The sequence below is a fragment of the Crassostrea angulata genome, chromosome 5, assembly GCF_025612915.1.
Source record: "Crassostrea angulata isolate pt1a10 chromosome 5, ASM2561291v2, whole genome shotgun sequence".
In the NCBI taxonomy this organism is placed as follows: Eukaryota; Metazoa; Mollusca; class Bivalvia; order Ostreida; family Ostreidae; genus Magallana; species Magallana angulata.
This window is the reverse complement of record NC_069115.1, coordinates 24,361,529-24,374,925: the sequence shown is the minus strand read 5'-3', so window position 1 is coordinate 24,374,925 and position 13,397 is coordinate 24,361,529. Positions and strand designations below refer to the sequence as shown.

At 36.6% G+C, this 13,397-nt stretch overlaps 1 protein-coding gene across 1 annotated transcript in view; it reads left to right on the top strand.

Moving 5' to 3' along the window:
- LOC128182966 (E3 ubiquitin-protein ligase rnf213-alpha-like) overlaps positions 1-13,397 on the top strand; it is an 80,155-nt gene that overhangs the window by 51,893 nt on the left and 14,865 nt on the right. Inside the window, exons 58-69 of the mRNA XM_052851746.1 lie at positions 287-481; positions 847-983; positions 2,939-3,146; positions 3,324-3,735; positions 3,865-4,012; positions 4,153-4,490; positions 10,601-10,764; positions 10,999-11,220; positions 11,530-11,744; positions 12,282-12,378; positions 12,620-12,720; positions 13,039-13,221. Of these exons, the coding sequence (XP_052707706.1) occupies positions 287-481; positions 847-983; positions 2,939-3,146; positions 3,324-3,735; positions 3,865-4,012; positions 4,153-4,490; positions 10,601-10,764; positions 10,999-11,220; positions 11,530-11,744; positions 12,282-12,378; positions 12,620-12,720; positions 13,039-13,221 (2,420 nt within the window). The remainder of the gene's footprint in view (positions 1-286; positions 482-846; positions 984-2,938; positions 3,147-3,323; positions 3,736-3,864; positions 4,013-4,152; positions 4,491-10,600; positions 10,765-10,998; positions 11,221-11,529; positions 11,745-12,281; positions 12,379-12,619; positions 12,721-13,038; positions 13,222-13,397) is intronic.

Below are 13,397 nucleotides of genomic sequence, written 5' to 3'. Positions count from 1 at the left end.
TTATTTATGCTTAAAATGAATAATAAGATAGACAAACGAGCTTTAAAAAGATTTTTTCTGGTATATTGAACCTACTTAAACAAAAACAGGGCACAAGCCTTGTTTACATGACGAAGAATTGTAAGCCCTGTATCTTGCATAAAACTCAACGACTGGCACCCAAATTTCATTTGATCATTAGAAATGCATTCCTAAAGCATTGCAAATAATAAAAACAGAAAATAAAATTTGACCAAAATCGTGACCATGTCCCTTTAAGTGTGTTTTTATGTTATCTTTTATACAGGTACTGAGGGCAGCTAAGGAGATCCTGCTGTGGTGTGCAACACCTGATGGTGTGCTCAGAGCACGAAATAAACTCTTACCCGATGACTTTGCATTTGTTGAAAATACTTACTACCAACAACAAAAGCATGACAACCTACTGTATTATCTTGACCAGAAAATCAGGACTGAAGACAGTGAAGGGCTTTATGAACAGGTAATTGATATCTTTGTTTAAGGCAGACATTCATAATTACAGGTATTTGGCAATATTAGGATGGGTACATGTATGTCATCCATAATGCATACATTTTGCAATTATTGATTATTCTGATATGAATATAAACACTATGATTACTGCATAGTATTTAATGTTTGTTCTCCATAAGTTGAGAAATAGCAATATATAAAGTAGAGTGAAAAATCTAGCTAGTTTTGTAAACTGACATGCTTTCGAATAGCATGTAATCAGTTGTGTCAACATCTTTAAATTACCATATTTGGAGTGGATTTTAAACAGATTAAAAAGGTGACAATTTTGGTTCCTCTATATTTGGTAAAGACATATTCCCAATTTAATAGGTGACCACCCACTCCAAGCTGATCACCACGGTGGACGTGTCGGACCTGTCTCAGTACCTACACATTCCCAGACCACAGATCACACTCCTGACTCTGCAGTCATTTGACACAGAGCAGCAGTTCTGTAGACAAGTCAAGTAAGTTGTCAGTTTTGTAGACAAGTCAAGTAGTCAGTTCTGTAGACAAGTCAAGTAAGTTGGCAGAGTAGCAGTTCTGTAGACAAGTCAAGTAAGTTGTGAGTTCTGTAGACAAGTCAAGTAAGATGTCAAAGCAGCAGACCTTGGACAAGTTAAGTTAGTTGTCAAAGCAGCAGATCTGTAGACAAGTCAAGTAAGTTGTTCGAGCAGCAGATCTGCAGACAAGTCAAGTACCGTAATGTCGCGTGTATAACACGCACTTTTTTTCAGCCAAAATTTGATCAAAAGTGGGGGTGCGTGTTATACATAGGACAAAAATTGTACCCCATTTTTTCAAGCCGTGATTCTTGATACCACGGGAGTAGTGACTGCCGATATAGCGTGTTATGCAAATTGAATGAATGTATACTAAATTTACTGCATCAGAAATACCTTATTCTTTGTTGTTTTTTTTCCCCTTGTATTGAAATATTTATCCTCTCTTAAAACTATTTCTTGCATCAAACGAGTTTAAATATCACCAGTGTATTCGCCATTACGTAAGCAGCCACCTGTTGACTCGGCGCGTGGTCAATGTTTGTTTAACAATTTCCGGTGTCAGAAGCATGCACCTCTCTCGTGTCGGACTTCATAGGGTGTCGATAAGCAATTATTCTGATTTTATTAAACTTAATTACTTTGTGTCCCGTTATGCAGTTAAACGTTATTGCTTTACATAGACACTGCTAAAATTACATCGATCATTTAAACGACTTGATAATGACGATATACGACATACATACGTTTCTTCACAATGTTTATTTAAACAACAATCAAAGGGTTTGACTATAATAAATGAATTAAATCATTTCTGGTTTATGTCTGCAAACATTATTACTTTTAAGCACTAAGCTCGGTTGCCGTTCTTCTCTACGTATGATGATCTTCTACTTCTCCGATGTTGTAAGAAACTCTTTACGAAGTGTCAAATGATATTTGATACCGCCCATGTAAATCATGCCGTCCTTTTTAATTAAAATTGTAAGAACTTTGACTCTAATATCGCTTAGGCCATGTTCCGATCACAAAATTACAGTAATTACGCTTAGGTTAAAAAATTATCATTAAACATCGATAGTTATTTGGGAAAATGGCGGCCGTCGATTTTCATCGTCTGTGCTATGTTCCGATCTCAAAATTAAAGAAATTGCGCATGGATTATAAAATTAACATGAAACATCGATAGTTTGGGGGAAAATGGGAGCCGTTGATTTCGCTATTTTTGGGGTGCGTGTTATACATAGGACCTGCTGTTTTTTCGCCATTTTTTTGTCAACTTTGGGGGTGCGTATTATACACGAGTGCGTATTATACACGAGACATTACGGTAAGTTGTTGGTGCAGCAGATCTGTAGACAAGTCAAGTTAGTTGTTGGAGCTGCAGTTCTGTAATCAAGTCAAGTAAGTAGTCAGTTCTGTAGACAAGTCAAGTAAGTTGTCAAAACAGCAAATCTGTTGACAAGTAAATTGTTGGAGCAGCAGTTCTGTAGACAAGCCAAGTAAGTTGGCAGAGCAGCAGATCTGTAGACAAGTTAAGTAAATTTTCAAAGCAGCAGATCTTTAGACAAGTCAAGTAAGTTGTTAGAGCAGCAGATCTGCAAACAAGTCAAGTAAGTTGTTGGAGCTGCAGTTCTGTAGACAAGTCAGGTAAGTTGTTTGAATATATCAGCTGCTTTTCATATCCTATTTGTCCAACTTGTATCAGAGGGAATTTTGTGTGTGTAGAATGTTTTTCAGTTAGTGTGTTAGATTGTTTATGTGTTGGTATTCAAAGGCTGGTGGGCGAGATTAAATGAAAAACATCTGCATTTTAAACAATTAAGCTTTGCATGGTTTTAAAGCATTGTAATAAATCAAACAACATTTAATATTCATTACTTATTTGATAAGTAAATTAAAGAGCACTTCTTCTGCAGGCAGAGCTTTGAGAGAGAGCTGGAGGAGGAGTCCCTGTTGATTGTCCAGTGTGACAGTGGGAACGAGAACGCCAGCCTGGTGGCCTGTGCTCAGTATTGTGTGTTAGATCAACTCCAACAGGTGGCAGACAGAAAGATCGGGAAAACACACATCGTCTTCATCATCCATCTACCCCGAGTAGCAGGGGGAGGATTCACGGGGTTCCAGGTAAAGTTTTCTCATGATTTCAGATAAAGTTTGTTGTGACTCAAATTATCAAGCCCTGGAGATAGAAGTCAAAAGAAATGTAATTTGCAGATGGTCAGGTGTGCTTTCAAGAAAAAGTAAAGAGAATTGTGATTGACAATTTATAGATAATGATTTTCTGATATCTAATCCCTTTAGTGTGGTCTATGGCATTCTGTTCACATTGATGATCTCCGTCCAGACAGTGACAAAATGCCCAGCGTCATGGAGATGAGGAACAAGAGTGTCGGGACATTACTGGAGAACGCGACCGGTCGGGCCGGTGGAGGGGACACAGAGGACATGGACTGGGAGGGTAGAGGTGACAATCAACCAATCCAGGAGTCTGGAGAGGTGGAAATGATGGAGAGTCAAGATGTGTATCCACATGACTTTGGTGACATGGTGGAACACACAGGACAAGTCCATGTGGAGAGGAAGGTGGATATTGCCCTCTTCATCAAGTTGACGGCCCGTCCAGCTCTAGCAATGGTGAAAGACCCCGAGGATTCAGAGAGGACAACCGAGAGAGTGAAAATCTTGCTGGAGTTGCTTAATCAAGATACAAAGGGTATGTACAGGGGTCCTGTTTTTGCCATAGATTGCCTTCCATGATGTTATATTTTCATGAGATTTCATAAGAATGAAAGTATAAATCCCAGTTTGAGTGAAATTTCTCATCAGTTAATTATTTTTTCAGGAGAAAAATTGACCTTCATGCGAGGAATAGGACGACATCTTGCAGCCTTAATGAAGGAGAAAGAGGAAACCATGGGGCAATCAGCAGAGAGCTGGCTGTATGCTGAGGCCACCAAGAGGGACTGTATAAACAGGGCTGGCACATTTAGGTACTCAGATAAATTATATAGAAATGTAGATGGTTTAAAAGATTAATGATATTGATATTTTTACTTTGCCCACACAATGTTTAATCTGTGTAACTATCATGAAATGCACTGAATTTAGTCTTTAAATTTTGATTTTGCAGGAAAGCTAGAAATCAGTGCATTATAGAGAAACTTTCCCCCATTTTGGCTGGCATCATTGCTCAACTGGACACCAACAGTAACCTTGACCTCCTGATTCAAAAAGAGCCAGGTTCTTGGGAGCACATACTATGGCTGGAAATAATCAACAAACCATCAGCCACTCAGATTGAGTATTCTATGGTGGTGTCCCCCAAAAAGCAAGAGGAACTTCCTGAGGTCATTGTGAAAGGAACAGGTTGTGACGGCCTCAAATTTAATGCTTTGATGCCATTTTCTTGGCTGATTTACAGACTGATTGACCGAATCCTGAGGACGTCACAAAATGTTGAAAAACATGGTAAGTTTGGGAAACTGAGATTATAACCATATTACAGATGGTGTATGTGCTTGGATCTGATCATCTTAGTGGACGGGACAAAGATCAGTTAGTCATTTTGCCAGAATGATATTTGACGATGAGTAAATGATAATACTCTAGTCACAGAGAAAAATATTGACATTCTCCACAACATTTAATACACTTTGCTCACCTTATAAGGCCATTATTTGTTCTCAGGACCAAAAAGTTAAAAATTTAATGAAGCAAACAGGTATTTTATTTTTAGCTCACCTGAACCGAAGGTTCAAGTGAGCTTTTCTGATCACCCGTTGTCCGTCGTCCGTCCGTCCGTCCGTCCGTCCGTCCGTCTGTCTGTCTGTCCGTCTGTAAACTTTTCACATTTTCAACTTCTTCTCAAAAACCACTGGGCCAAATTTAACCAAATTTGGTACAAAGCATCCTTATGGAAAGGGAATTATAAATTGTTAAAATAAAGGGCACAGCCCTTTTCAAAAGGGAGATAATTGCGAAACAGTGAGAATAGGGTGCATGTCTTTAAAAATCTTCTTCTCAAGAACCACTGCACCAGAAATGCCAATATTTACACAAAAGCTTGTATATATAGTGAAGATTCTAAATTGTAAAAATCGTGACCCTCGGACCAAAACTGGGGCCCCAGGCGGGGTTCAAAGTTTAACATATATAGACATACATAGGAAAATGTTTAAAAAATCTTCTTCTCAAGAACCACTGCACCAGAAATGCCAATATTTACACAAAAGCTTGTATGTATAATGAAGATTCTAAATTGTAAAAATCGTGACCCTCGGACCAAAACTGGGGCCCCAGGCGGGGTTCAAAGTTTAACATAGAAATACATAGGAAAATGTTTAAAAAATCTTCTTCTCAAGAACCACTGCACCAGAAATGCCAATATTTACACAAAAGCTTGTATACAAAGTGAAGATTCTAAATTGTAAAAATCGTGACACTCGGACCAAAACTGGGGCCCCAGGCGGGGTTCAAAGTTTAAAATAGAAATACATAGGAAAATGTTTAAAAAATCTTTTTCTCAAGAACCACTGCACCAGAAATGCCAATATTTACACAAAAGCTTGTATGTATAATGAAGATTCTAAATTGTAAAAATCGTGACCCTCGGACCAAAACTGGGGCCCCAGGCGGGGTTCAAAGTTTAACATAGAAATACATAGGAAAATGTTTAAAAAATCTTCTTCTCAAGAACCACTGCACCAGGAATGCCAATATTTACACAAAAGCTTGTATACAAAGTGAAGATTCTAAATTGTAAAAATCGTGACACTCGGACCAAAACTGGGGCCCCAGGCGGGGTTCAAAGTTTAACATAGAAATACATAGGAAAATGTTTAAAAAATCTTCTTCTCAAGAACCACTGCACCAGAAATGCCAATATTTACACAAAAGCTTGTATATATAGTGAATATTCTAAATTGTAAAAATCGTGACCCTCGGACCAAAACTGGGGCCCCAGGCGGGGTTCAAAGTTTAACATATATAGACATACATAGGAAAATGTTTAAAAAATCTTCTTCTCAAGAACCACTGCACCAGAAATGCCAATATTTACACAAAAGCTTGTATGTATAATGAAGATTCTAAATTGTAAAAATCGTGACCCTCGGACCAAAACTGGGGCCCCAGGCGGGGTTCAAAGTTTAACATATATAGACATACATAGGAAAATGTTTAAAAAATCTTCTTCTCAAGAACCACTGCACCAGAAATGCCAATATTTACACAAAGCTTGTATACAAAGTGAAGATTCTAAATTGTAAAAATCGTGACCCTCGGACCAAAACTGGGGCCCCAGGCGGGGTTCAAAGTTTAACATAGAAATACATAGGAAAATGTTTAAAAAATCTTCTTCTCAAGAACCACTGCACCAGAAATGCCAATATTTACACAAAAGCTTGTATACATAGTGAAGATTCTAAATTGTAAAAATCGTGACCCTCGGACCAAAACTGGGGCCCCAGGCGGGGTTCAAAGTTTAACATAGAAATACATAGGAAAATGTTTAAAAAATCTTCTTCTCAAGAACCACTGCACCAGGAATGCCAATATTTACACAAAAGCTTGTATACAAAGTGAAGATTCTAAATTGTAAAAATTGTGACCCTCGGACCAAAACTGGGGCCCCAGGCGGGGTTCAAAGTTTAACATAGAAATACATAGGAAAATGTTTAAAAAATCTTCTTCTCAAGAACCACTGCACCAGAAATGCCAATATTTACACAAAAGCTTGTATATAAAGTGAAGATTCTAAATTGTAAAAATTGTGACCCTCGGACCACAACTTGGGCCCCAGGCGGGGTTCAAAGTTTAACATATATAGACATACATAGGAAAATGTTTAAAAAATCTTCTTCTCAAGAACCACTGCACCAGAAATGCCAATATTTACACAAAAGCTTGTATGTATAATGAAGATTCTAAATTGTAAAAATCGTGACCCTCGGACCAAAACTGGGGCCCCAGGCGGGGTTCAAAGTTTAACATATATCGACATACATAGGAAAATGTTTAAAAAATCTTCTTCTCAAGAACCACTGCACCAGAAATGCCAATATTTACACAAAAGCTTGTATACAAAGTGAAGATTCTAAATTGTAAAAATCGTGACCCTCGGACCAAAACTGGGGCCCCAGGCGGGGTTCAAAGTTTAACATAGAAATACATAGGAAAATGTTTAAAAAATCTTCTTCTCAAGAACCACTGCACCAGAAATGCCAATATTTACACAAAAGCTTGTATACATAGTGAAGATTCTAAATTGTAAAAATCGTGACCCTCGGACCAAAACTGGGGCCCCAGGCGGGGTTCAAAGTTTAACATAGAAATACATAGGAAAATGTTTAAAAAATCTTCTTCTCAAGAACCACTGCACCAGGAATGCCAATATTTACACAAAAGCTTGTATACAAAGTGAAGATTCTAAATTGTAAAAATCGTGACACTCGGACCAAAACTGGGGCCCCAGGCGGGGTTCAAAGTTTAAAATAGAAATACATAGGAAAATGTTTAAAAAATCTTCTTCTCAAGAACCACTGCACCAGAAATGCCAATATTTACACAAAAGCTTGTATATATAGTGAAGATTCTAAATTGTAAAAATCGTGACCCTCGGACCAAAACTGGGGCCCCAGGCGGGGTTCAAAGTTTAACATATATAGACATACATAGGAAAATGTTTAAAAAATCTTCTTCTCAAGAACCACTGCACCAGAAATGCCAATATTTACACAAAAGCTTGTATGTATAATGAAGATTCTAAATTGTAAAAATCGTGACCCTCGGACCAAAACTGGGGCCCCAGGCGGGGTTCAAAGTTTAACATAGAAATACATAGGAAAATGTTTAAAAAATCTTCTTCTCAAGAACCACTGCACCAGAAATGCCAATATTTACACAAAAGCTTGTATACAAAGTGAAGATTCTAAATTGTAAAAATCGTGACCCTCGGACCAAAACTGGGGCCCCAGGCGGGGTTCAAAGTTTAACATAGAAATACATAGGAAAATGTTTAAAAAATCTTCTTCTCAAGAACCACTGCACCAGAAATGCCAATATTTACACAAAAGCTTGTATACATAGTGAAGATTCTAAATTGTAAAAATCGTGACCCTCGGACCAAAACTGGGGCCCCAGGCGGGGTTCAAAGTTTAACATAGAAATACATAGGAAAATGTTTAAAAAATCTTCTTCTCAAGAACCACTGCACCAGAAATGCCAATATTTACACAAAAGCTTGTATATATAGTGAAGATTCTAAATTGTAAAAATTGTGACCCTCGGACCAAAACTGGGGCCCCAGGCGGGGTTCAAAGTTTAACATAGAAATACATAGGAAAATGTTTAAAAAATCTTCTTCTCAAGAACCACTGCACCAGAAATGCCAATATTTACACAAAAGCTTGTATATAAAGTGAAGATTCTAAATTGTAAAAATTGTGACCCTCGGACCACAACTTGGGCCCCAGGCGGGGTTCAAAGTTTAACATAGAAATACATAGGAAAATGTTTAAAAAATCTTCTTCTCAAGAACCACTGCACCAGAAATGCCAATACATACACAAAAGCTTGTATATATAGTGAAGATTCTAAATTGTAAAAATCGTGACCCTCGGACCAAAACTGGGGCCCCAGGCGGGGTTCAAAGTTTAACATAGAAATACATAGGAAAATGTTTAAAAAATCTTCTTCTCAAGAACCACTGCACCAGAAATGCCAATATTTACACAAAAGCTTGTATACATAGTGAAGATTCTCAATTGTAAAAATCGTGACCCTCGGACCAAAACTGGGGCCCCAGGCGGGGATCAAAATTTAACATAGAACTACATATGAAAAATGTTTAAAAATTTTCTTCTCAAGAACCACTTCACCAAAAATGCCAATACATACACAAAAGGTTGTATATATAGTGAAGATTGTAAAAATCGTGACCCCCGAACAAAACTGGGGCCCCAGGAGGGGTTTAGATTTTAACATTTATAGGAAAACGTTTTAAAATCTTCTCAAGAACCATCGTGCAACTGTTTGGGATATTACTATGCATACATGTACATCCTTAAATAATGTAGATTCAAAAAATTGTAACTCCCGGACAATTGATGGGCACCAAGAGGGGTTCAAAATTTAAACATTTTAAAAACAAAGGAAAAGTTTAAAAATTTTCTTCTCAAGAACTACAATGTTTTAGTTAGTGGAATATCTATGCATGCATCCTTCGCTTATGTAGATTCCTAATTCGTAAAATCGTGACCCCCGGACCAATAATGGGGCCCCAAGATGGGGTCAAAGTTTATTATAGAAATATAAAGGTAACAGGTTAAAAAATCTTCTTCTCGAGAACTACAATGCTTCAATTTGTGAGATTACTATCATGCATACAACCTTGGATAATGAAGGTTCGACAGTTTTAAAATAGTGACCCATGGACTAATACTAGGGACCCAAGATGGGTTTAAAGTTAAATGTAGAAGTACCGGTATATATGGAAAATGTTTAAAAATCTTCTTTTCGAGAACTACAATGCATCAATTTGTCAGATAACTACGTAAGCACCCTCAAATAGTGTAGATTCGAAATTATAAAAGCCGTGACCTCAATCTAATACTGGGGCCCAAGAGGTGTTCAAAGTTTAGCATAGAAATATAGAGGGAAAATGTTGAAAAATCTTTTTCTAGGGAACTATAATGCTTCAGCTTGTGAGATAACTATGCAAGCATCCTTAAATAATGTAGATTCCAAATAATTAAAACTTTAGCACTGGACTAATACTGTGGCCCCAAAAGGGGTTCAAAGTTTAACATAGAAAGATATATTGAAAATGTTTTTAAAAAGTTCTTCTCGAGAACTATAATGCTACAGTTTGTGAGATTACTATGCAAGGATCCTCAAATTGTGTAAACTCTAATGTAGTGGAACCAAGAGTTATCTTTCTTAATGTTCTGTACAGTCTGAGAGTTATTCCTCTTGAAGTGGAACTCTTCTACGTTCAGTTTTTCAGGTTGTGTACGTGCGGTCCCACCGCAGTGCTACACATTTTCATTCCTATGTTGTCCATTACTGGGTCCCCAGAAAGGGGTTCAATGTTTAAAATAGAAAAAGCATATGCTACGAAATGTAATGTTACAAGGAACTGCTGTTCAGGTGAGCGATGTGGCCCATGGGCCTCTTGTTTACTTTTATTGCAAGGTTTAAATTTGCAAGGGGAAATAACTCAATTTTCATATTTTACTTAAAATCTAAATTGAGTTATTGCCCTTTTTTAAAATAGCAGTATTAAATTGCAATAAAATTAATCAAAGCAGCAGCATTTGACCTAATGTGGTGGCCGGTGCCTGAGAACAAGTACATTTACTTTTGGGGGGCCTGTATTACAAAAAATCATAGTTCTAAACAAGCCATCACTTTGAGTACCAGTAATTTTATTCAAATGTAACTCATAGTGCATGAAATTCTATGTTGCATATTCATTGTGTCTGCCCTTTTGTATTTTCAAGAATTTTCTGAGTATTTTTCTGTTATATGATATTTCTACTTTATATATATTTCAAATCATGAAAACTTTAATTTCGCAGAGACAGTTCTAGAATGTGTTATGAGGGTGTCTGGCATTATGGAGAACACCCCAATAGGAAAAGTTCTTCAAAAGCATGAGGTCAACATCATGGATTGTGTCAAGGCCTATCTCAGTGACTTTGTTCATATGGTGTATCATGTGACCAGTGTAAAGGAGCATGAGGTAAAATAATTATTTATTAATTGGAAATTGACATTAATTAGTATTTAATGTAAATAAACCTAAGTTACTAAAGTTATGTCATATTTTTATATATTTAAAAAAAAATATTCTAAAAATTGGTGTGTTCTAATTATATTTTATTGATTTGAAACTTCAGCTTTATAAATTACAAAAAAAGTTTTACCATATTGGTAAGTGATATTTATAACGAGACATGAGGGCTTTGGTTTTCAGTTGGTGTGTGAAAATTTACTGAATGGAGTAAACATGGAATTCAGAGAAGGACTATCTAGTGTTGTCATGAACTTTGTGGCCATCCACGCTGTGTACAGTAAAACTGAGCCCCGTCTCAGGAACTTTGCCAGCATCACGCGAGTGTGGCCCGGCTGCAGCGAGCGAATCATTGAGTTCCAGAAGAAGAGTGCTCAGTTCTATCTGGTCACTGACCAAGAACTGGTCAGTCTGATTTTTAGTAACTTTGGAAATGTATTGTTAGAAGCATTTAGTAATAAGAGAAAAAGCTCTTCATCTGCATGCCACTTTAACCTTTATGATGTCATTTAATAACAATTTTTTTTAGGTGAAATTAAAACTTAAGGTCATATATTTAGGATAAGATAAATGTCATTCACAAGGTCAAGTTTTATTTTTAAAATGCTCTGTTGTTTGAAGCATATCATTTTAGTGATACCTCTTAGATTTTTATATTACTTCATTGAAACATCTGCAAAATTAATGTGATTATGAGTGTTTTCACAATTTCAGACTCTGGATGTCCTTGGGTTGTTCCTACTGTTGAAATCCCTTGAGCCAAACAAAGACTCCCTCACTGACCAGAAAGGCAGACAACTCTGGCAGAAACAAGTGCACAAGTACCGACCTGTTGTAGAGAGAATTCTGGGACAGTTTGTGACTGAGGGGCACCAGACAGCGGTGGAGGAGTTTGGTAGGAGATGTATGGAGGGAATCAAAGAGGCCAGGTAATTTGAACCCAATATTCTCAAGTTTTTCAGTAGTTTTGATAATTTTTATATAGTTATTTGTTGGCAACATTTCCCTCTCTGATGCATTATTTAGAATAAAACAATAATATAATCTTATCAACATTTCAATGAAATTTCACCCACACTCATTTTAGAAGTTGTTGATTTGAGAAAACAAGCTAACTCCTATTTCCAAAATTATTCCCTCCGGTTTAATTTTTTTTTTGCAACTGAAATACAACAAACTGTTTGAATTTCAATCCAAATATAAAGAGTGATTTAAATTTCGATGTCTCAAATTATTTTCTTTATAAACACAACTGTGTCTGGGCAAATTCAGGACAGGGCGAAATTGCAAGTGTAGAAGGGCAAAAAATTGGACAGTTTGAAAATAACACTGCACACAGTATATATTCACTTGCATTTTTTTTGAAAAAATATTTATCTGTCTTTTCAAAATATTTTAAATTTGTGGATTTAGATGTCTTTGTTACCTCAATATACAAGATTATAATAATTATTGCTTGTATCAAGGTGTGTATGGACTAAGGTGGTAGTGATGAAGTTGTTCCTACAACATGTCTGCTCTGATGAGGTGATGCCTGTGGAACGTCTGATGACTTTATGGGTGGTAAGGATAAGTATTTCGCTAATTAGTTTACTGAATTATTGATAATTAACTTCAGGTATATGTATAAAATTGCAAAAAGGGGAACAGATTACAAAAGAATTCTCATAATATTTACAAATGTACCCCTAATTTGCAGCTAGACACCTGTAACCTGATTCAGTAATCTTTAAAAGGCATTTTATATTGAAATCTGAAAATTTTAGAAGACATTCATGCAGATTTTGTTTTTGTTTATTTTTAGATGCTCAAGGACAATGTTGATTTCAAAAACATAGAATCTTTGGAAAAGGTGGAAAAATTCCTAAAATTATGCATGAAAAATTCTGTCACCAAAGTTTTTGGGTATGTACATCAATGAAGTTGAACATATTGTTTTTCCCCTCTTCATCACACTCTCCAAATCAATATACTTATTCATATGTTAAAAACTTCACAATGAGTCTCTTGATCATAAGTAATTACCAGCTGTTTATCGTACAAGATGAACTTTAGAGCTAGCACATTTTTTCATCTCATAATCATGAAAAATGTTATTCATTACAAGTTCTTTATGATTGAAAGTGGCCTTACTCCTCCAATATCCCTATTCTTAAAAAGTTATCCTTGGAAAGCTTTGTTTTCTGCACTCTTAGCTAATGCTGCCTTTTAAATGACTTGCAGGAGACAGGAGAGCTGTAGAGCTTGTGAGAGTGAGATCACAGAGAGACCTGTACACCTTCCCTGCAAGGACCTGATCTGTGTGAAATGTTACAACGACCTGACAATCCTGGGAACTGGGATGTGTCCTGTCTGTCACACTGAGATCCCCGCCCATTTCAACCCACGACAAGACAACACAGAAGAGTCAGTGCCTGCACATGTTACTCTTGTCTTCTACTTATAATTATGTAAACCAATTTTAATTCATAAGCTGGAAACTTTTACAAGGTTTGCAGGAACTGTAATATTTCTGCCATGAACATGTCCTTTATTGTTTTGTATTTGTTTCAAGTTATTTCAAAATCTTGGTCTGAAAAGTT